General features: G+C 35.7%; 3 protein-coding genes and 1 pseudogene across 3 annotated transcripts; 1 reads left to right on the forward strand and 3 right to left on the reverse strand.

Annotated features, from left to right (window-relative positions):
- Window positions 1-6,339: 6,339 nt before the first annotated feature.
- Window positions 6,340-6,828, forward strand: LOC132170134 (transcription repressor). The gene has a single exon (XM_059581034.2). The coding sequence runs from the start codon at window positions 6,340-6,342 to the stop codon at window positions 6,826-6,828; it is 489 nt and encodes a 162-aa protein (XP_059437017.2).
- A 1,067-nt stretch (window positions 6,829-7,895) lies between these two features.
- On the reverse strand, window positions 7,896-11,689 carry LOC132170135 (uncharacterized). Its single transcript, XM_059581036.2, has 6 exons — window positions 11,177-11,689; window positions 10,925-11,074; window positions 10,612-10,752; window positions 10,322-10,372; window positions 8,900-9,432; window positions 7,896-8,640 (listed from the first exon to the last, which is right to left on the reverse strand). Exons 1-6 carry the CDS (start codon window positions 11,628-11,630, stop codon window positions 8,002-8,004), a joined length of 1,968 nt encoding a protein of 655 aa, XP_059437019.2. The 5' UTR covers window positions 11,631-11,689; the 3' UTR covers window positions 7,896-8,001.
- Window positions 11,690-15,117: 3,428 nt separating this feature from the next.
- On the reverse strand, window positions 15,118-18,615 carry LOC132170136 (uncharacterized). The gene is made up of 6 exons (XM_059581037.2): window positions 18,087-18,615; window positions 17,850-17,999; window positions 17,525-17,665; window positions 17,242-17,286; window positions 15,895-16,418; window positions 15,118-15,777 (listed from the first exon to the last, which is right to left on the reverse strand). The coding sequence occupies exons 1-6, from the start codon at window positions 18,613-18,615 to the stop codon at window positions 15,118-15,120; spliced, it is 2,049 nt and encodes a 682-aa protein (XP_059437020.2).
- A 2,299-nt stretch (window positions 18,616-20,914) lies between these two features.
- On the reverse strand, window positions 20,915-22,165 carry LOC132170137 (glycosyltransferase BC10-like; annotated as a pseudogene).
- Between the last annotated feature and the right edge of the window lie 952 nt (window positions 22,166-23,117).

The raw sequence follows: 23,117 nt of genomic DNA on the forward strand, positions 1-23,117 counted from the left end.
GAAAATTTTTGAAATATTAGGGGATTATATTGCTAATTTTTAAATTTTGAGGTTCAAATTAAAAACTTCTTGAAACTTCAGGGATGAAATGAATTTTTCCCAAAAATATAAAATTTCTAAAATGTTGGGAGATTTCTTACCATATATCTTCTGGTAAGTAATTATGCTGTATGGTAAAACTTCTTACCTAGTAAAAAAAAAAAAAGGAAAAAAAAGAGAGGTTTTGCGTAATTTGTTAGCCAAGAATAAAATAGATCGGATCGGATTTGATTGAATTAGATGGGATTGAATGGGATGGGATGAGATGAGATGAGATGGAAGAGTGGGATGACAATGAAGCATGCTTTGGTGGGTACCTAATCTTCCCGTGTTGGTGGGTGCGTGTGAATATGAAACGCAAAAAGCATATTCCGGCTCTGGTTCGATATTCCACTTTATCCAAACTCCAATCAACTTTCTATACAGCTTTTTTTTTTTTTTTAAAAAAAAAAGTTTTAAATTAATATGCTTCAGGGATAGGCTTAAAATGGGTGCTATTAAGATATTATAAATTTTTCTCATCACAAGTGATTTGATCGTTGATAAAAACAATTAAATAATAAATTTGTCTTATTAATTTAATTAATCTGTCACTTACTTATCAATTTTACATTCATAATTATTTTACAAATTATGAATTCACAAATAAATTTGTAAGGATAAAGTTTTCCTCTAAATTTGGTTTGAAAATTTTTCTTCAACTTAGTTCATAAAAGTGAAACGTGCCTTTTTTTTTGGTAACATGTGAGATGCACATGAGTTTTTAATAAAATTTATTTCAATTTTGTCCTTACTATTAAAAAAAACATGTGTATCTCACATGTTCGATGGACATATGTCACTTTTATAGGCTAAGTTGAAGGAAATTTTCCCAATTCAATTTAGAAGAAAACTTTATCTAATTTGTAAAGAACTTAGAATTTATTTGGCCCTACAAAAAGTGTATTTTTTTTTTTTTAAATTTAAGAAAAATCGTATATTTTGAAACCGCAAATTCATCCAAACAATTTTAAAATGCTTTAGAGCATTCTCAATGGAAGAACTTTATGTTACTTTTATCTAAAATGGTTCTTTAAATGTTTTAAAAAACTCTTACATTGGATTAGCCAAAAGAAAATGTAAAATAGATATTTGATTGGAAGAGCTAAAAAAAAAGGCTAAATGTAACAGCACTTTTCAAGGGAGCTACTTTATTTTTTATTGATTCTCTCGCCTATTTTCTCTTTTTCACAAATATTTTTCTACTTTTTCTTTGTATGTTCTCTTTTTTTCCAAATTTTTTTTTTCATTTTTTCTCTCACATGTTATCTTTTTCTCAAAACTTTTATTGCTTTTAATAATATTTTAATAAAATAGATAGAAATATAGTTAATCGGATGTAGAAACATTTAAAAATAACTTAACTAAACTAGATAAAAGTGAGTTTTGATGAGCTATTTTACATAAAAATATGGGAATACTCTTATTAGAATTTTTTTTTTTTTTTTTTTTTTTGAAAAAAAAAAAGGCTCAGAAGAGGCTGAAATGAGTGGGCCTGGATTTGGGCCTTTTTATTCGACCCGGGAGCCATCTAATCCCTATGGGAACGTGACCTCCTTTTGTGTGAGAGGTTTCAAATTCAAACCTCACAGGAGATTAGGGTCCATGTAATTTGACTGTCCATTAATGAGTTCAAAACATGGGCTTGACTTTCACAAGAGCCGAGGAAATCTTTTGCCAGCCCATTAGCCGGGAGGGATAGCCTTGGGTGAGCCTGCAGTTCCAAAATTGGGCTGGATAAGTTGCTCAGCACATTTAGATACGGACAAAAAATTTCAATAAGGGTTAAATACTCCAAAACCCCCCTGGGGTTTCACAACTTTATTTTTTTTCCCATGGGGTTTCATTTTTATCACAGGAGGTCCCTGTGGTTTTGATAAGTGACCAAATTAGTCCATCCGTTAGTTGACCGTTAAACTGACACGTGGACCAATCAGACGTCGACACAATATATTAATTTTTTTTTAATTAAAAAAAATGTTTTTTTTTAAAAAAATTAAAAAAAATATATTTAAAAAAAAAAAAAGAAAGAAAGAAAAATCGTACGAAACTGGGGGTGGCTTTGGCCATGGGGGTGGCCAGGCCACCCCCATCTGGCCGGATGGGGGTGGCCGAGCCACCCCCTTCGGCCCCAAGGGGGTGGCCGAAACCACCCCTGGTACCCACTGGGGGTGGCCGAGCCACCCCCATGGAGCCTTGGGGGTGGCCGAAACCACCCCCAATGGTGGTTGGGGGTGGTTTCGGCCACCCCCAAGGCTCCATGGGGGTGGCCGAGTCACCCCCAGTGGGTACCGGGGGTGGTTTCGGCCACCCCCTTGGAGCCCAAGGGGGTGGCCGAGCCACCCCCTGGTGCCCAGGGGGTGGCTCGGCCACCCCCATCCGGCCAGATGGGGGTGGCCTGGCCACCCCCATGGCCAAAGGGGGTGGCCGAGCCACCCCCAAATTGCCAAGGGGGTGGCCGAGCCACCCCCAGTTTCGTCCGATTTTTCTTTTTTTTTTTAATTAAAAAAAATTGAAAAAAATTAATATATGTGCCACGTGTCGACGTCTGATTGGTCCACGTGTCAGTCCGTACAGTCAACTAACGGTCAACTAACAGATGAACTAATTTGGTCACTTATCAAAACCACAGGGACCTCCTGTGATAAAAATGAAACCCCAGGGGGAAAAAAATAAAGTTGTGAAACCCCATGGACTAATTTAGTATTTAACCCTTTCAATAAATTGGGTTAAAAGACTTTCTTTAAATTTAGTATGTTAAAATCACATGTATTTTAAATGAGAAATTATATATATATATATATATATATATATATATATATATATATATTTGATTTGATAATCTCAGTCAATTCTTTAATTATTATTATTATTTTAAAATAGATTAATCTAAGGGTAGGTTGACAATCTCACATGTCATATAAGATAATTGTAAAATAAAAATGTAATTTATAACATTACATTCAAAATACATGTAAGAAAATCTCATTCTCATATGCATTTTTAATAGGAGTAATATTGTTCTTCACACTATACTGAGTGGTATGGCTTAGTAGCCCTTAGATCAATCAACCTTGGTGAAAGGACTATTAGTCCATGCCACATCTACAAAGCATGATTGTAGTGTGAAGAATAACGTTTCTTTTTTAATAGAGCATATGATTCTCATATGTATTTTAGATACATATTACTTTAATATATTGGATTAAAAAAATTCCTCGTAATTAGTTTGCCCTTTAGATATTGTATTCATAAAATAGCTAGGTATCTTTCTCAACTAAAAAGATAACAAATGAGTACCATATATAGGATATCTTTCTTAATTAAAAAGATAACAAATGCCCAATTCCAAACTTTTCTTTTCTTGGCTGGCCCCTGAATTTTCACATTTATTTAGATCATTAATTTTGTGGACCTGTGGTTCATCAAGCAAATGAAATGAACCTAACTTACATCTTGAAATATTGTAAGCTCCATAAGAGAATGTACAATCAATCATAATCAAAAGGTGCTGCCACAAGTTCCCTCTCTAACCAAGCCAACCAAAGTTTCTTACAATTTTTCTAAATTATAGGGCCTGCAATTAAAAAATTCAGGTGGTTCATTCAAAATAACAAAAAAATAATAATAATAAAATAAAATAAAAGTAAAAGTGTAGCTAACTACCATGACCGTTTTCTTTTTGTGGGGGTGGTTAGACCCCTAGCCCCCAAATGATTTAGGATTGGTAGCTCGCACCACATCTTTGGAGTAATGGTGGACCGACCCATAATGGCAGGTCCCGTTACCCATTGAGTTTTTTGAATTTTAAATTATTTTATTATTAATGTGGCTCAACCCGAATGAAGGATTTGAATTTCTCAAAAATGCAGGCCCCAATCCTGGTCCCAATGAATCACATATGTGACATCACCTTCCTTCATCTGGAAAAGCTATCAGCCTCCCAACAGTGAATGTCAATGTTCTCCCAAAAAAGGGAATAGTTTTATGAAAAGTCTGTGTCCCGTGAGTAGCCCATGTATGATCACTTTTATCACCAAAGACAGTGGCTTTTTTTTACCTTTAGAAGTGCTCACTGCAGCAACATGTGGCTTCGTGTTTGCTTATACAAATGGGTACAGATTAGCAAATACATTAATGGATTAAGAGAATGAGAATCATGTTTGTGGGATATTGCCAATTATGATAACGGGATGAAGAATCCCTAAAAGAGATTCTCACCAGCTGTGTACATCTTTACAGGAATTTCTCCATAATTAGATGAGCCTAACAGAATGCATAAAACCCACCAGTTGCAAGAATCTCCCCCATTCATTTCATCTAATCAACCACAACTTCTAAACAGACTCCTTAATTATAAAGAAATTAATGTAACACAAGCAATAAAGCATCAGACATGGCCATGGACATGCGTTTGCCTTTAAACCACACACAACACTTTTAAATATTAATAACAAAATCATATTTGGACCCACCAATTCTTATTATTTTTCCTTGTAAGCATACATTAGGTCAGTTGTAGACACTCAATAACATCATTCAACCATATTATCATCATATATAGTTTACTACTAAGGTAGAGATTGCTTGCTATAATATGTGTTGGAATATTTAGAATATTATATATATATATATATATATATCATGGTTGTTTGTCTGTAATGATTTGATTACATTTTCTAACTATGTAATGCAATTGTAGTGGTAGTCATTAACTATTAAATAATACTAGCACAAGAAGCCGTCTCTCGGCCTTCTCCTCATAAAACAATTTTGAGATGAGAAGGGAGCAGATGTGCTCCCTCCCCCCCCCCCTTCCCCTTCTATTTCCTGCTCCTACCCTTCCCCTTTTATTTATTATTTATTATTTATTATTTTTATTATTATTTTTCTTTTTAATGTTTGTAGGTATTCTCCGACTAGATTAGTAACTTCGGCCTCTCCGCTCTGCGTCCGTCCACCTTCCACCGTGTTGTGCCGTTCATCTCCTCTCCAGTCATTGCTGGTTGCTGGTTGTTTGTTTGTTTGTGTGTGTGTGTGTGTTTTTTTTTTTTTTTTTTAATTTTTAATTTTTATAAAGGGGTTATTTCTTACGATCTGGATAATTCGGTGTAAGGGGTTATCTCTCACGGCCAGTTTAAATAAATTTTGTTATGAAATTTGGCTACTTATGTCTTAGATCTAGTTTGCTCGGAACATATATGCTCTTTAACTGTATTTGTACATGAGTTAGCGGAAGATTGAAATCATAAATAACACTTGATTGTAATAATTTTTGTTTGTATCTATGACTACCTCATAGCATGTGGCTATAATTTTGCAGAGCTTTATGCTTTGTACAATAAAAGCTTTTTGGCAATAAAAGCTTTTTGCTCTACTCTGTAAAGGCTTTATGCTAGTGAATTTTAATCAATGAAATCCTTAGATTTCTGTTAAAAAAAAAAAAAATTGTATTGGTGAAAATATTTTAACATTTTTTCTCACGTGTAAGCTCAAATTCTCTTTAAATAAGAGTTGAATGATAAAAATAAGGTTCGAACTCAAGACCGTATCCATTATCTAATATCATCTTAAATTACTATTTATTTTAAAAATTTAAATTGATAAAAAAAAAATAATAAATTTGATTATTTAATTTATATTATAACACAATACTTCGACCACCTCCTCATACTTGTCTTTCTTGTACAGTAAGTAGATGATCAAGTGCTTACTTTAGCATTAGCTCCGGCCTCTAATTAAGATATAGGGCTTCCCTCCTCCTCCAAGGCCATGCATCACATAATGGTCCGTCCTTTTTAGTTATTCAAGTACGCTTACAAGCACTTGCTTAGTTGCTTTATTATGGTTGGGGCAAGTATTTTATTAATTATTTGCACTTTTTTAATTTTCTGAGTATTACAACAATGGAGCCGATCGATACCCACAAGGCATGTGCAGGCAACCAAAGTATTATTCTAAGTCTTATATATTGATCAAAAGTCTTGATGAACTTCTCACTTTCCATATTAAGCAGACTTTCAAATGCTTTCCACCTAATACTGCCCTCTAGAGGAAATGATTAAGGGTCTACAAGAACACCATAATCACTTGGCTCAATTAACAACACAAATGTTTCCCATATGTCTTCCAACCTTATCTTTCAAAATGTTCTAAACACAAGACACAATCATGATTATCGTGACCTACTTGCCAATTGAGCATAAATGATTATTCCTGAACATGTTTTTTCCTTCAAAGCTTCCCTGTTCATGTCAAAGAATGAGAGCCTCCACCTCCAGGCAACACAACAAGAAGCAGCAGCAGCAGCTTCAGCAAAGAGGATGCAGGGCCTTGTGCTGCAGCTGCAGGCTTAGTGTGTCTTCTTCAGAGGAAGCAGAGAGCTCAAACTCCGAGAGGTTTGCATCAATCTCAAGCCTGGCGCACGCCATGGTGCAAGAGAGGCTCGACCAAATGATTAGAGAAAGGCAGGAGGCAAGACAAGTTGTAGAGAGAAGAAGGCAAAAAGGTGGTGAAGGGACCAAGTTCGTTGTAATGGTGGCCATGGAAAAGTGCTCTTATGATCCAAGAGAGGATTTTAGAGAGTCCATGATTGAGATGATTATGGCAAACCGGATTCAAGAGCCGAAAGATCTTCGTAGCCTCTTGAATTATTATATTTCAATGAATTCCGAGGAATATCATGGGATTATACTTGAGGTTTTCCATGAGGTTTGCTCCAATTTATTTTTATTTTGTAAATGCCATTGAACACTAATATCATGAAATTTTTAGTGTCAAATTTGAATCTGTGATCATGCATGCGACAATTATTGTACCATGGTTTTTGGATACTTGTTCTCTAATTTATGGGAAACACCCATATTTTAGAGAATTACTGATTATGATAAATCGCAATCAATCTGTGATTCAATAAATCTCACTAAAAGAGCCCACAATTTTTTTTTTTTTTTTGAGGTAGAATTTTCTGATTTTATTATTCAAATAAAACTTGTTCAGAGCTTACAATATGCCTGCAGATACAATCGGGAATACTAGTTCCACGTACAAAAGAGCCCACATTAATTTATTAATTTGCACTAATTAATAGTGATGGACATGGCAATTCAAATAATAACTTCAATTAAATACGAAAGCCTTTTTTTTTTTTTTTTTTTTTTTTTTTTTTGTTCTTTCGTTTTTTAAGTTGGGGAAACCCATCATCGAGGAGAAATGAAGTATTAATCTTTTGTGGGCTTCGCGTGCTGAAGGAGTAGAAATGGCCCAACCACATAGGTGGCGAAATCGGCCCAGACAATTTCCAATTAGCTACTATATATGTGCCCCCCCACATCGGCTGGCTTGGGGGCAACTGGGCCTCTTTCAGTAGTTTCCATTTTCCCCACCGTGACCGTAGTGAGTACAATGCTTGCACCGGGAGCATAACTGGATAAATATTATACATACTCACATTTTTTCACTCTTAAATGCAATTCTCGACTAACACTAAAAATAATTATTTAATTTTAGATTAATTACTATTAAATTTTAAATTTAATGGTAACTTTTAGTGTCACCTAAGAGAGCATAAGAGTAGGAGTATATATATATATATATATATATATATATATATATATATATATATATAGCATTTCTAATAAAATTAGGGGTGACAATTCAAGATTGCATGTCAGATTTAGGTTGTGCCGTTGCATAGGTATAAGACTATATAAATCAAGTATAATCACAAATGACATGTAGTTCATAATGGGAACTAAAAGTACACAATTATTTAATAAAAATCCAAAGTTGGAAAAAAAATAAAATGTTAAAACCATGTCCAAATTTCCAATATCCCGAAAAGAGTTATTGTTGCTTGCAGGCTAACCTGTGAGAAACACAAAACTCTCTCATTGATCGTATCTTAACGTACATGTCTTGCGGTTACCGGTTGGAAAAACGAGGAATGGAAGTCTGGCGAAGAGACCTCTTCATAATTTTCTTGAAAAGGGAATGCATATTATTGGAGAGTGCAACATACAAGGGGAACTGCATAAGCGCAAAGATGGAGACGGGAAGCAACACAGCAATGTTAATGAGAGTGACAGTCAAAGCTTTCTTCTCAAAATGACTAATGAGAAAAATGGTGGCCGTGAAAGAAAGCATAGTGGTTGTGATGGAGAGGAAGAGTAAGGTGAAGCCAATCATGAGCTTTCGAGGGAGAGATTGGAGGAAATTTTCTTGCTTAAATGGAGATGTGAGGATGGAGAGGAACATGACGACGTAAGTCAAGGAGCTAGCAAGGGAGACTACGTCCATGATGATGAAGAATAAGAAGAAGGGAGAATTAAGGAATATTGGATGACCCGTCTGATCGTTACCTCCTGGGACGGTCAAAGCAGCCGTGAAAACAACCGTGGAGACAAGGATTGCGATTGCAGAGCACGATTGAGAGGTCTCCTTTATCCACCTTTCCGCCTTCTCGAGAAGGCCGGCATGTTGCTCTTTGAAGAGCTCGTCTGCAGTCTTACCGGCATTGTTGCGGTGCATGACATAATGAGAGGGAACTATCTTTCGCACACGCTGCGTGGGGACATTGTATAAGATTAATTATGAGTTTTCTCAACATTGTGCAAACCAATTGGAAATGTTATATGGTTAGAAGAATCTTTGTTTAAGAACAAAGTAATGCTGCATACTACATCCCATCACATTTGTAGTTAGGCTACAAATGGATTGAGGGCATAGCATATAGCATTTCTCTTACAAGAAAGATAATATTGTGGTGTTTAAAGACCGATTAATTAAGAGAAAGTAAAAATGTAAGAGGGAGCTTAATTACCTCGAACCATTGCAACTCCTCCTGCAATTGGAGTGCAGGACCAGCGCGAGTCCCTCCATTATAGTTCTTCATGTCTGCAGCGTGATGCAATATGGTGTAGCCTCGCTTATCAATCAGTGAAAACAACCGATGTTCCATTACCCCTTTCGTCATCTTTAGACGCCGAAATATTTCTCTTTGACGGTGGCGAATGGCCGCAACCACTATAGTTACCTCGTCCTTACTAATGTGCTCAATTGCCTGAGGATGCGCATCAAGTATCTCGTCAAATATTTCTACTATTCCTTCGCTCGCCGCAATAAGCAATGGGGTGTCCGGTGTTTGATCTCCTCCTCCTCCTTCATCGGCGCCTCCTTCTATGGAGTTGGATTTGTCGTCCAAAGAGTCTGATCCTTTTCCCAAGGAAATGGGCCTGTCTTCTACTTTTAAACTGCTTGTCCATGTGGTATCCATCTTCGCTAGCAACTTGGTAAGTTCAATAGCTGAATTATGCTTACTCTTCACCTTCCATATTTCATCGATAGCCGGCCATTCTGTCTTATGATATACCATTCATCAATGTATATATATATATATACACATGTTTATGAGAGATAAGGTATAGTAGTTAATTTCTCAACCACAATGGCTACTTCAGCCACAATGATTTGTATTTTCTTTTACATTTAGAGTTATGAAAATCAATGAATCTAAACACTTTCACAAACATTTATATATACTTATATGCAGAAATGTGTTTGGTGTTATTCTTTTGTACATTTTTTTTTAATCAATTTCTTTGGCAAATCTATCATTAAATTAAGTTTAATCTTACATGAAGATGAACAAGATATATGCTAGATAATAATGAAAGTAAACATTTCTTTAATATGAATGACAGAATGGCTAGTTATCAATCAAATTTATAAGGATTAGTTGATTACTGTCCTATATATATATTTTTAATTTGTACCGTACGTGCCTTTTTTTCTTCCTAAAAATTAAATTTTAATAGTAGAGTCAACAATATTGACTTAGTTATATATGATCAACCAAATCATCCCTTTCATAGGTTAAATCCAAGGCCTCTCTTATACGAGAAAGAAAAGTATCATGGGTCACCAGATCTAAACTATAATATTTTTTTTTGTAAGTCTACACTAAACTATAATTTTGAGATCCACTTTTGTATGAAATAAAAAAGTGCATGTTAACCTTAGAGTGAGGGTAATCGCCCCACAGGGATCGAGTCCACCGACTCACTTGACTTTGGAACGAATTTGATCCAGTTCTCCTATTTGTCACCCTCAGATAGCATTAATATCTACAAGTTATTGGTGTTGTAGTGGAGCTAGAAAAGCTTAAAAAATAGATGAACAGTGCGTGAAAGATACGTGCGCCCCATTCACAATATTATACACACATATGAAAATGATGTCGTACCTTTAGCTAGGCCCCTCCACACATGCATAGCATAGTATTTTCTTGAAATTGCTGCAAAAATTATGTAAAATTACATGATTACAAAAATATTTCTGCCAGTATACAAATGAGGAAGAGTAATATATACCATACAAATATTTCATAAATATCTTATAAAATGGATGTGATAAGATCTAATTATTGTTAAATTAAGATCTAATTATCCTTAAATTAATCATATTAAAGTAAAATTAAAGATATTAATGTTCTTTTAGCTTTTGTAAGATGTTTGTATGTATTTATAACATTACCTGGTGGATGTTTGTTTGATTGGCGGAGGTTACTGGTATCCTGGCTGCCTCTCTCCAAATATTCCATTTGACTTGATGTTTTTTGAACTTCATTACTATTTTCAACATCATCATCGTCATCATCCAGATGGGCAGGAAGGCCTGCACTAAGAATGTTTTTAAATTACTAATTATATTTTTATAGGGTGTTTAAAGCATAACAAGAACGCTTTGTTTAAAGTAAATGAAGCCAAACACAAATGCATGTAATGCTGTTGTGAAAGGCGCGCGCGCGCGCACATAACATAACATGATAAGGGTTGTAGAGACATACAATGATAGAGGAGTCTCTTCACTTTTCCCATGTTGCATGAACTCCTGAAAGCAGAAGGCATTTTCGCTAGCAGGTGAAGACATGTCATGCCATTGATTTCCTTTTTTGTTCCAAGTGTCTTGTCCTTCCCTAGTAACCAAATGGCGGTTTCTGCCAAAAAAAAAAAAAAATCATAAAAGATCATAATTAAAACATTCCATTCATTTTGAAGTTATATGTTTGCATGAGAGAGAGCAAGAGAGAGGGAGAGACCAAAGTGTTGGCCTAACACAGCAGCATGGAGAATGGACATGCTGTCATGTCTATGGAAGTGGGGACTTATATGATCCCCAACTAATTTAGCCAAAAATTTGGCCATTTTTGTCTGACCAAGGGCAGCTGCCCTGAACAGCGGGGTTTCACCAAGTTGATTACGATCCTCGAGTATCATTTTCAGCTCGGGCAGATTGTTTTGAGAGAGTTCGGTGATCAAGAGTTTCGCTGAGGCAACATTGTTGGTGGAGGCGACCTCGTGAAAAACATTGTTATGGTGATCGCTCTTCTTAGATATGGCAAGAGGTATCTCGGAGGGTGGTAGGAGACCAAGCAAATGCTGAAGCAGTTCCGTTCCTTCACTAGTATATCCTGCAATATGAAGCGCAGTGAGCCCGTCGATCGTCAGAGGCCGAACGACATGCTTTGGGTGTTTGTCGTAGAAGCTCTTCATGGCCTCCCAGTCTCCATTCAAAGCTGCCTGATAAGGCTTCTTCAGACCTGAAAAGGGACTCAAATATTCACTGGCCATCTCTCTCTTTCTCTCTGACAATACCGTATTTTATTATAGACTGTTATCGGTCAAGAGGATGGAAAATTCTCTCTCTCTCACTCTCTCACTCTCAAGATGTGTTATCGGTCAAAAGGGTGGAAAGTTTTCTCTCCCTCTCTCTCTCTCTCTCTCTCTGTGGGAGAGTTGTCGCCTATCGTTCAAGATGGTAGAAAGCTATCCTTTCCTTTAATTAATAGACTCAGCTATGATGAATGCTACAATGCATTCTACCCACCATCTCTTCACCTTGTCATCTTGAATTTTTAGAAAAAAAAAAAAAAAAATGCAAAGAGAGAAGAGATGGTGGGTAGAACGAAAAAAAGCATATCTCCTCAGGCTATTACACGCATAATACAAAGACTAACGGGTAGAGAAACTGCAACCCTTATTACAAGTTTCCTGATAAATTGGCGTGGGGTTAAGTTGATAATCGGTCAAATCTAATTATAAATTATCATGTCAATTTGTAATAAAAACGCTAATACTTTTGTATTTTTCTTTTAAAATTATTATTAAAGAATACAAAAGGGTTACAAGAAAACACAATATGTTACGAGCATATTAGTATTTTAGTCCTATTTCAATAAGGAGATTTACTCCACTATAGGTTAATAGTAGTATTTTAGTCCTATTCTAATAAGGAGATTTTCTGCCTAGCCGTGTAAATCAAGTAAGGAGGTTCTCTTTTATTCTCATAGTCTAGGTTGTATTACTTTTACAAATCCTAGGGAGATTTGACCTAAATTGTAATCCTATTTAAACCTACGTTTGGGGTGCAATATTGCAGGCAGAGTTTTTGGAGGCCTAGGAACCTCATATTTCCTACCACTCATTATTTTGATTAGCAAAATTGGATCCTATTTCATTTCCGGTTGACAAGGGAATTACTCGTTCAGTCAGGAATTCTTGTAACACAATATAAGCTGCACCCCAAGCATTTTTCAAGACTAAATTAGATGCTATTTTGCTCGGAAATTGTATGAAGAGAGACTTTTTGGAATCTTATTTTTGGGTCTTCGCATGTGCCGTGTACGTCTAAAATGATGTTGATGTGCATGGCCCAGCTTAATTTATTTCTTTCACACACACAACCATTTCTTCCGTTTGCTTTTTTGTGCAACGACTGGATCTGTACGAACGCCTCAATTTCTCATAAAGATCTTTAGGACTTTGTGTTGCTAGTCTTTTGGACTAATTCCTTTCTGTTCACATTAAGATTACTTTTTGGGAGTTCGTTTAATATCCAACAATTGCAAGGCTTGAAGCCTCGCGCGTTTGGAAAGCTGAATCTTCAAAAGGGAGCATTGAATATATCAGCAAATATTCTAGGAATATATAGAAACACAGCGCGTGTGGATTGAAGTGTTCAACAGCCATTCTAGAAGCGACAAGGATAAAGGCAATAAGGCATGTTGCATCCCAACTCCCGATAACTAGTTTAATTCACTATAATTATGTTTCATGGAACAAAGGTTATTAATTTGAATTTTCTTATTTATCTGACGAGAACATATAAAAGAAAAAAAAGTATTAATCAACAACCACTCTAAAAAGGATCAAGTTCTACTGAAATTCTTAAGGAAATTTAGTTTTTAGAATTTTAAATTCAGATCATTTATTTTTTATCCAAGGGTCATTATTCTGCTACGTGTTCCACTACTAATAAAATAATAAATATTTATTATTTTATTAGTAGTGAAATACGTGACAGAACAATAATCATTGAATAAAAAATATATAATTTATATATGAAATTTTAAAAACTAAAATTCTTCTAAGAATTTTACTGGATCCAAATCCCTCTAGATGACTAGAAGCGTCAATGATAAAGGCATGATGATTGGTGAACGTGGGTCTATCAGCGTACGTGGGCTCATCTTGACGTTGTACAAGAAACGTCATCCATTCGTAGTTTCGGGAATCAAAGGACCCGAGTAGTTAATCTTTGATGGGCCAACAGTTTCGCATAGATTGTATTTCACGTCACTTTGGTCCTTGGAAGATTGTGGTTGAATTGTGTTCTTTTTTACTTCTTGGGCTTTTCCAAATTTAAGGTTGTATTTTATTATGTGTAATATTATTTATTAGATTGCTATACGGTTGTTATATAATTAAGATAACGTGATAATAAAATTATTTTTTAATTTTTTTAAGCTTGATTTTCACTACTACATAATTAAATTATATAACAATTTAGTAAAAAGCATTACTCATTTTTAATTTGTCAATTTATCACTTGACTGACTTATTTGGTACCTTGAAGGTGAAGTCTTGGAAGTGGTTGAGAATGATTGGGCTTTGAAATATGCAGGAGCGTTTGAGACTTTGGTACTAGAGAGCTGAGGTCCACACGTGCACTTGTCTAGATATGAATTATGTTACTAATCGGCACCATGGTTAAGTAGTTTTAAGAAAATATTTAATAATGAGGTTGGACATATATTAGGGCATGGGTTCCACTCTTTACAATTGAGAATCGCTCACACAAATTAGATTAATATTAACCACCTTAAAAATCATTGATATCCTAATAAAATTGGGTCAAACTATGATTCAATTAATTTTGTGAATGGTGATAGAAGTGTGAGTAAGGGAAAGGAAGATTTCTATTTGATCGGCAGCGATTCAAATTTTCAGATTGACCGGTATTTGAACACTCCTATTTGCACTAATTATTTGATCATGCGTGGGATGGGACCCATTTTTTCATATATATATATATATATATATATATATATATATATATATATGTTATATGCTAAGTTGGGCTTGGCCCGAGGGACTGTGCAGGACTGAATGCCTAGGCCTGCCAAACGTAATAATGCCAGCCCAACAAGCACAATCTACTTAGTTTGCCAGGGAACACGGGAGAGCTGTGAAGCACTTAATTAGAGTGTCTATTTTTATATGCTCACCTTTGCAAGTTGTCTTGCCCATTGGGTAGCTCAATTGGCTGTAGATTATATCTTATAAAGCGGATGTCACTAGTTCGAATCTCTCATCCCTCTTTTCTTGTGTGGACATGTCAAAAAAAAAAAAAAAAAACAGTTTAATGCGTGCACATGCGTTGAAACCCCACAGCTCTACCTAAGTAAAATTTAATCTCTAGGAGACTTGTGAATATTTAGTCTTAATTGGTTGAAGGTAAGCATGAAAGCCAGAGATGCAACCAATATTATAAATATAATGGATTCCCCAATAGTTTTACTAAGAGTAAATACGTTGATGTGAAGTAGTTCATAATGGGAACTAAAAGTACACAATTATTTAATCCAAAATAGAAAAAAAAAAAAATGTTAAACCCATGTCCAAATTTCCAATATCACGAAAAAGTTATTGCTTGCAGGCTGACCTGTGGGTAACACAAAACTCTCTCACTAATCGTATCTTAACGTACATGTCTTGCGGTTACCAGCCTTGAAAAAAGAGGAATGGAAGTCTTGCGAAGAGCCTTCTTCATAATTTTCTTGAAAAGGGAATGCATATTACTGGAGAGTGCAACATACAAGGGGAACTGCATAAGCACAAAGATGGAGACGGGAAGCAATACAGCAATATTAATGAGAGTGACAGTCAAAGCTTTCTTTTCGAAATGATTGATGAGAAAAATGGTGGCCGTGAAAGAGAGCATGGTGGTTGTCATGGAGAGGAAGAGTAAGGTGAAACCAATCATGAGCTTCCGAGGGAGAGATTTGAGGAAATTTTCTTGCTTAAATGGAGACGTGAGGATGGAGAGGAACATGACGACGTAAGTCAAGGAGCTCGCAAGGGAGACAACGTCCATGATGGTGAAGAACAAGAAGAAGGGAGAATTAAGGAAAACTGGATGACCCTGCTGATCGTTACCTCCTGGGACGGTCAAAGCAGCTGTGAAAACAACAGTGGCAACAAGGATTGCGATCGCAGAGCACGAATGAGAGGTCTCCTTTATCCACCTTTCCGCCTTCTCGAGAAGCCCGGCATGTTGCTCTTTGAAAAGCTCTTCTGCAGTCTTACCGTCATTGTTGCGGTGCATGACATAATGAGAGGGAACTATCTTTCGCACACGCTGCATGGGGACATTGTATAAGATTAATTATGAGTTTCCTTAGTTTTCTCAAGAAAGATAATATTGTAGTGTTTAAAGAATGATTAAGAGAAAGTAGACATGAGGGGGCTTAATTACCTCGAACCATTGCAACTCCTCCTGCAATTGGAGTGCAGGACCAGCGCGAGTCCCTCCATTATAGTTCTTCATGTCTGCAGCGTGATGCAATATGGTGTAGCCTTGCTTATCAATCAGTGAAAACAACCGATGTTCCATTACCCCTTTCATCATCTTTAGACACCGAAAGATTTCTCTTTGACGGTGGCAAATTGCCACAACCACTATAGTTACCTCGTCCTTGCTAATGTGCTCAATTGCCTGAGGATGCACATCGTGTATCTCGTCAAATATTTCAACTATTCCTTCACTTGCTGCAATAAGCAATGGGGTGTCAGGTGTTTGATCTCCTCCTTCTCCTTTACCGGCGCCTCCTTTGTCATCGTCGTCCAAAGAGTTTGATCCTTTCCTCAAGGAAATGGGTCTGTCTTCTACTTTTAAACTGTTTGCCCATGTAGTATCCATCTTCGCTAGCAACTTGGTGAGTTCAAGAGCTGATTCATGCTTTCTCTTCGCCTTCCATATTTCATCGATTGCCGGCCATTCTGTCAATGTCATATATGATACATCATTCATCAATATATATATATGTTTGTGAGAGAAATGGTAGTTAATTTCTCAACCAAAACGGCTACTTCAGCCACAATGATTTGTATTTTCTTCTACATATAGAGTTATGATCAAATCAATGAATCTAAACACTCTCACAAACATTTATATATATTTGTATGCAGAAATGTGTTTGGTGTCTTTATCTTGTACTTTTTTTTTTTTAAAAAAAATCAATTTCTTTGGCAAATTTACCATTAAATTTGTGCATGTTTTACATGGAGATGAACAAGAGATATGCTAGATAATGGCAACATTTTTTTAATTTGTAAAGATATTAGCTGATCACTTGTTCTATATTTTTTTTAACTCGTATCGTAGGTACTTTTTTTTTTTTTTTTTCCTTAAAAATTAAATTGTAATAGTAGAGTGAACATTAATATTGACTTAGATATATATGATCAACCAAATCATTCCCTTTCATAGGTTAAATCCAAGGCCTCTCTTATACGAGAAAGAAAAGTATCATGGGTCACCTATAAACTATAATTTTGAGATCCACTTTTGTATGAAAAAAAAGTGCATGTTAACCTAGGAGTGGGGGTATAATCGCCCCCCCAGGGAGTCCACCGACTCACTTGACTTTGAAACGAATTTGAGTTTTCTTATTTGTCACCCTCAGATAGTATTACCTACAAGTTATTGGTGTTGTAGTGGAGCTAGCTAGCTAGAAAAGTTAAAAAATAGATGAACAGTGTGTGGAAGACACATGCGCCCCATTTACTAAATATATATACATATAAGAAAATGAGGTCGTACCTTTTGCCAGGCCCTTCCATATAGCATAGTATATTCTTGAAATCGCTGCAAAGATTATGTAAACTTACATGATTACAAAAATATTTCTGCCGGAAGAGTAATATGATACAAATATTTTACAAATATGTTATAATTTACGTGATAAATTTAATTACTCTTAAATCAACCATGCATCTTAAAAAAAAAAAAAAAAAACCATGCATCTTAAAGTAAAATTAAAGATACTGTTCTTTTAACTTTGTGAGATGTTTGTGTTATTGTGTACGTATATTTATAACACTACCTGGTGGATGTTTGTTTGATTGGCGGAGGCTACTGGTATCCTGGCTGCCTCTCTCCAAATCTTCCAGTTGACTTGATGTTTTTTGAACTTCATTACTATCTTCAGCATCATCATCGTCATCATCCAGATGGGCAGGAAGGCCTGCACCAAGAATGTGTTTAAATTACTAATTATATTTTTATAGGGTGTTTATATCCTTAACAGTTTAAAGCATAACAGCAATAACGCTTTGTTTAAAGTAAATGAAGCCAAAGACAAATGCATGTAATTAATGCTGTTGTGAAAGGCTTGCACATAAGATAAGATAAGAGTGTTAGAGACATACAATGATAGAGGAGTCTCTTTACTTTTCCCATGTTGCATGAACTCCTGAAAGCAGAAGGCATTTTCGCTAGCAGGTGAAGACATGTCATGCCATTGATTTCCTTTCTTGTTCCAAGTGTCTTGTCCTTTCCTAGTAACCAAATGGCGGTTTCTGCAAAAAATCATAAAGACCATAATTAAAACATGCAATTAATTTTGAAGTTATATGTTTGCATGAGAGAGAGCAAAAGAGAGAGACCAAAGTGTTGGCCTAACACAGCAGCATGGAGAATGGACATGCTGTCATGTCTATGGAAGTGGGGACCTATATCCCCAACTATTATTTTATCCAAATATTTGACCATTTTTGTCTGACCAAGGGCTGCTGCCCTAAACAGCGGGGTTTCACCAAGTTGATTACGATCCTCGAGTATCATTTTCAGCTCGGGCAGATTGTTTTGAGAGAGTTCGGTGATCAAGAGTTTCGCTGAGGCAACATTGTTGGTGGAGGCGACCTCGTGAAAAACATTGTTATGGTGATCGCTCTTCTTAGATATGGCAAGAGATATCTCGAAGGGTGGTAGGAGACCAAGCAAATGCTCAAGCAGTTCCGTTCCTTCACTATTATATCCTGCAATATGAAACGCAGTGAGCCCGTCAATCGTCAGAGGCCGAACGACATGCTCAGGGTGTTTGTCGTAGAAGCTCTTCATGGCCTCCCAGTCTCCATTCAGAGCTGCGTGATAAGGCTTCTTCAAACCTGAAAAGGGACTCAAATCACTGGCCATCTCTCTCTTTCTCTTTGACAATACCGTGTTTTATGGACTGTTATCGGTCAAGAGGATGGAAAATTCTCTCTCTCTCTTTCTCACTCTCAAGATGTGTTATCGGTCAAAAGGGTGAAAAGTTTTCTCTCCCTCTCCCTCTTTCTCTCTCTCTGGGAGTGTTGTCGCCTATCGGTCAAGATGGTGGAAAGTTATCCTTTTCTTTAATTAATAAACTCAGCTATTACACGCTATTACACGCACAATATTAACGAGTAGAGACACTGCAACCTGGCCTTATTACAAGTTTCCTTATAAATTGGTGTGGAATTAAATTGATAATCGGTCAAATTCAATTATAAATTATAACGTAAATTTATAATAAAAACTGTAAAAAAATTTTATTTTATTTTATTTTTATTTTTATTTTTTATTTTAAAAATTACTATTAAATAATAAAAAAGGGTTACAAGAAAACACAATACATATAAGCTGCACCCCATGCATTTTTTAAGACTAAATTAGATGCTATATTTTGCTCGGAAAATGTATGATTTAAACCTTAAAACATGAAGCCAGACTTTTTGGAATCTTATTTTTGGGTCTTCGCGTACGTGTAAAATGATGTTGATGTGAATGGACCGACTTAATTTCTTTCTTTCACACAAACAACCATTTCTTCCGTGTTTGCTTTTTTGTGCAACGACTAGATCTATACGTACGCCTCAATTTCTCATAAAGATCTTGTGGGACTTTGTGTTGCTAGTCTTTTGGACTAATTCCTTGCTATTCACATTAAGATTACCTTTTGGGAGTTCGTTTACTATCCAACAATTGCTCAACAACCGCATAATAAGTGAAAGATAATGGTTACCTCTAAAAAATGAAATATATTGGGGTCCACAAGAAAAGTTAATTTGAACCTAGTCAGATCTCATATCATCTGAACATTTAAAATATCGTGGTAGGAGAGCATGATCGATCAAATAGTACATGAGTAATGCCATTTACCACACCTACTTTTATTTTATTTTACGGAAGTAATATTTTTATTAAAAAAAAATTCTAGAACTAATTAGTAATACTATATCAATAAAATCAAATAAAAATATGATACATAACATTATTTCATAGTACATTTACGTAAAAATAATATTATATCATACCAATAACTTATAAGTATCTTACAATGCTGATGATAGTATATGCAACTTGTCCTTAATTTTTTTTTTTTTAACAATGACTGATTTAAGAGTAAATTAACACTGTGATCATGTCAGTATAATGAGATACTATATATAATATATAGCATTACTCTTTACATATATGAAGAGCTTGAATAGGGGTTACAGATTGCCGAATGTTTGGATTATGCCCTTCAATAGGATTTTCTCTACTTCAAGTAAGATATCAGGAAGGATTCATTTTAATTATCTTTAAGATTTTATTTCACAAATCTAACCATATACATAATGCTAAACAGTGAATATACTCGTTAGACGAGACAAAAGTAAAATATTGAGAATGAAATGACTTGACAAATAAAACAAAATGAATGGCACTTTAGGTTTTGAGAAATTTTAGACGTATTGAGACGAAGAGTTGAAAGAGGAGTGTTTGAAGAATTGCGAGGCTTGAAGCCTCGCGTGTTTGGAAAGCCGAATCCTTCAAATTGGGAGCATTGAATATATAAGCAAATATTCGAGGAAAATATAGAAACAAAGCGTGGATTGAAGTGTTCAACAACCATTCTAGAAGCGAGAAGTATAAAGCCATAAAGGCAAGGTGATTGGTGAACGTGGGTCTATCAACTTGGGCTCATCTTACAAGAAACATCATCCATTTCTAGTTTCGGAAATCAAAGGAACGGAGGGAGTAGTTACTCTTTGATGGGCCAACAGTTACGCATAGATTGTATTTCACGTCACTTTAGTCCTTAGAACATTCATTGTGGTTGAATTTGTGTTCTTTTTTACTTGTCAGGAGATCGAGTGGGCTTTTCCAACAATCATAGGGAATTTAAGGTTGTATTTTATTATAAGGTTAATTACTTTATTAATATTTCGATTTATACTTTTTTATTTTTTTTCTTTATGTTCGTAAATTAGCAAAATTTGATACCTGCCTTATGAGAAATAGCAAAATTGATATTTCTGTTTTTTCTGTCAGTCTAAATTGATGGAATTCCACCTCATCGACACGTGTCACTCTCAAAATATGTCACGTGTCTTAAAAAAATTAAAAATAATAAAATAATAATAATAAAAAAACTAAAAAAAAAAAAAATTATGTTGGCTTCTACGGAATTCCATTCCAGTTCCTTTCAATCCCGGAAAACGACATCATCGGCGATCTCCATCAACGGCAACAAGCAATCGGGCGTGAACATGGCACTTTCCCAAGATAAGAGAGCGAAGTGTTGCGGAAACTGGTCGATTGTTTTATTCCCTTGGGATTTTACTCATCAGGCGTGAACTTGTCAAAAGATATGGCTGTAAATCAACAGAATTAAAACTGGCTGTCCAGTTCATCCTCGTGAGCGTGTAATGGGTACACCCACTGGGGTCTTCCATGGACAAAAGCGTAGGAAATTAGTGCTCCTCTGGGTATAACACGTGTCGACGTTCAAGCACGGCAGCCGGAATTTCCTCCATAGCTTGCTGTCTCTTAATACCAGTAGCGCGTGTTTGCGGGTCAGCGTGAAAAACTGAGATCCAACCCGGAATCGCTCGAATGAGACTTCGGGAAGCGCGACGTCCTCGCCGCGAGCGTTGTAGCTAGGGGTCGACCAAGGTGGGCTCGTCGGAGAGTATTTCGATGAAGCTCTGATACGTTGGGACAGGTGTCGATGAGAGTGTTTCTTTCAAGATTGTTAACCTTAAAGTGTTGCGGAAAAGGAATTTGTAGACGAAGTGGAAGGAATGCAGAGGGACGCAATGCTGGGATAAGAGAGCGAAGTACAAATTCAATGGGTCGTCGAGAAGCGTCGTGGCAAGTAGTCTACGCACGGCGGAGATGAGAGGAGGCGACGCCCGCTCCGTAGAAGCCAACAACAGAATTTTTATTTTATTTTTTTATTTTTCATAGTTGACATGTGTCGCGATATTATTGGATATGAGACTGACGGAAAAAACGGTGGTAACAATTTTGCTATTTCTCATAGGCCAGGTATCAAATTTTACTGTTTTACATATATAGGGAGAAAAAAATAAAAAAATGAAAACCGAGGTACTAATAAAGTAGTTAACTCTTTATATGTAATACTATTTATTAGATTGTTATACGATTGATATATAATTAAGATGACGTAACAATAAAAATTGATTGTTAATTTTTTTTAAGCCTTGATTTTCACCGCTACATAATTAAATTATATAATAATTTAGTAAAAAGCATTACTCATTCTTAATTTGCCAATTTATCACCTGACGGTCTGATTTGGTACCTTGAAGGTGAAATCTTGGAGAAGTGGTTGAGAATGATTGGGCTTTGAAATATGCAGGAGCATACGAGACTTGGTACTAGAAAGTTGAGGTCCACTTGCACTTGTTCTAGATATGAACGATGATATCATTGGTCGTTGATGGTCTCAAGAAAATTTTTGTAAGGTTGGATACATATATTAGGGCATGGATTTCATAAGCATTCACACAAGTCTAATTAATATTAATCACCTTAAAAATTACTGATATCGTAATGAAACATGGTCAAATTAAAACTCAATTGATCTTGTGAAAGCGAAGTAGAGAGTGAGAAAGTTTTAGTTGATTGTGGTGAAGGGTGATAGAAGTGTGGATAAGGGAAAGAAGATCCCTAGCCTATTTGATCAAGTCGGAGACTATTCAAAATTTCAGATTGGCCGGTATTTGAACACCCCTATTTGCACCAATTTGATCATGCGTAGGACCAATTTTTCCAAATTTTTCATATATATAGGGCTTGGGCCGAGGGACTATGCAGGACTGAATGCCTAGGCCTGCCGAACGTAATAATGCCAGCCCAACAAGGCAACGAGCCCAATCCACTTAGTTTGCCAGGTAAAGCAGGAGATCCGTGAAGCACTAAATTAGTGTGTTTATTTGATCTATACACTCATCTTTGCATGTTGCTACATTAAACACTAAAGATATGTTATTACATATTGATGCAGATATAGTTTAGAACGGCTTATCTTATCTTATCTTATCGTATCTTTTAGTCTTTTATTAGGTTTCTTTGTTAGTCGTTAATTCTATCTTATCTTTCAGCCTTTATTTTAATTAGGTTTCATTGTTAGTCTTTTATTTGGTTTAGTTGTCTTTCGTAGACTTCTAAATTAATTTTATTTTATTGTTATTTTAAAATTAGGAGTCTTGGGCTATAAATAGATGCTTATAACCTTTAACAATTCAGTTCTCATTGTTTGTTTTGTTTATCAATAAAGATTACTCAGAGTTTGAGTTTCTTCATTGTTTTCCTTAAAGCATAGATAGTCTCTATTGTTTAAGAAGATTTCTTTGATTCTTGTGATAGTCTCACAATCTTAG

Source organism: Corylus avellana, chromosome 1 (assembly GCF_965113065.1).
Source record: "Corylus avellana chromosome 1, dhCorAvel1.hap1.2, whole genome shotgun sequence".
Lineage (NCBI taxonomy): Eukaryota > Viridiplantae > Streptophyta > Magnoliopsida > Fagales > Betulaceae > Corylus > Corylus avellana.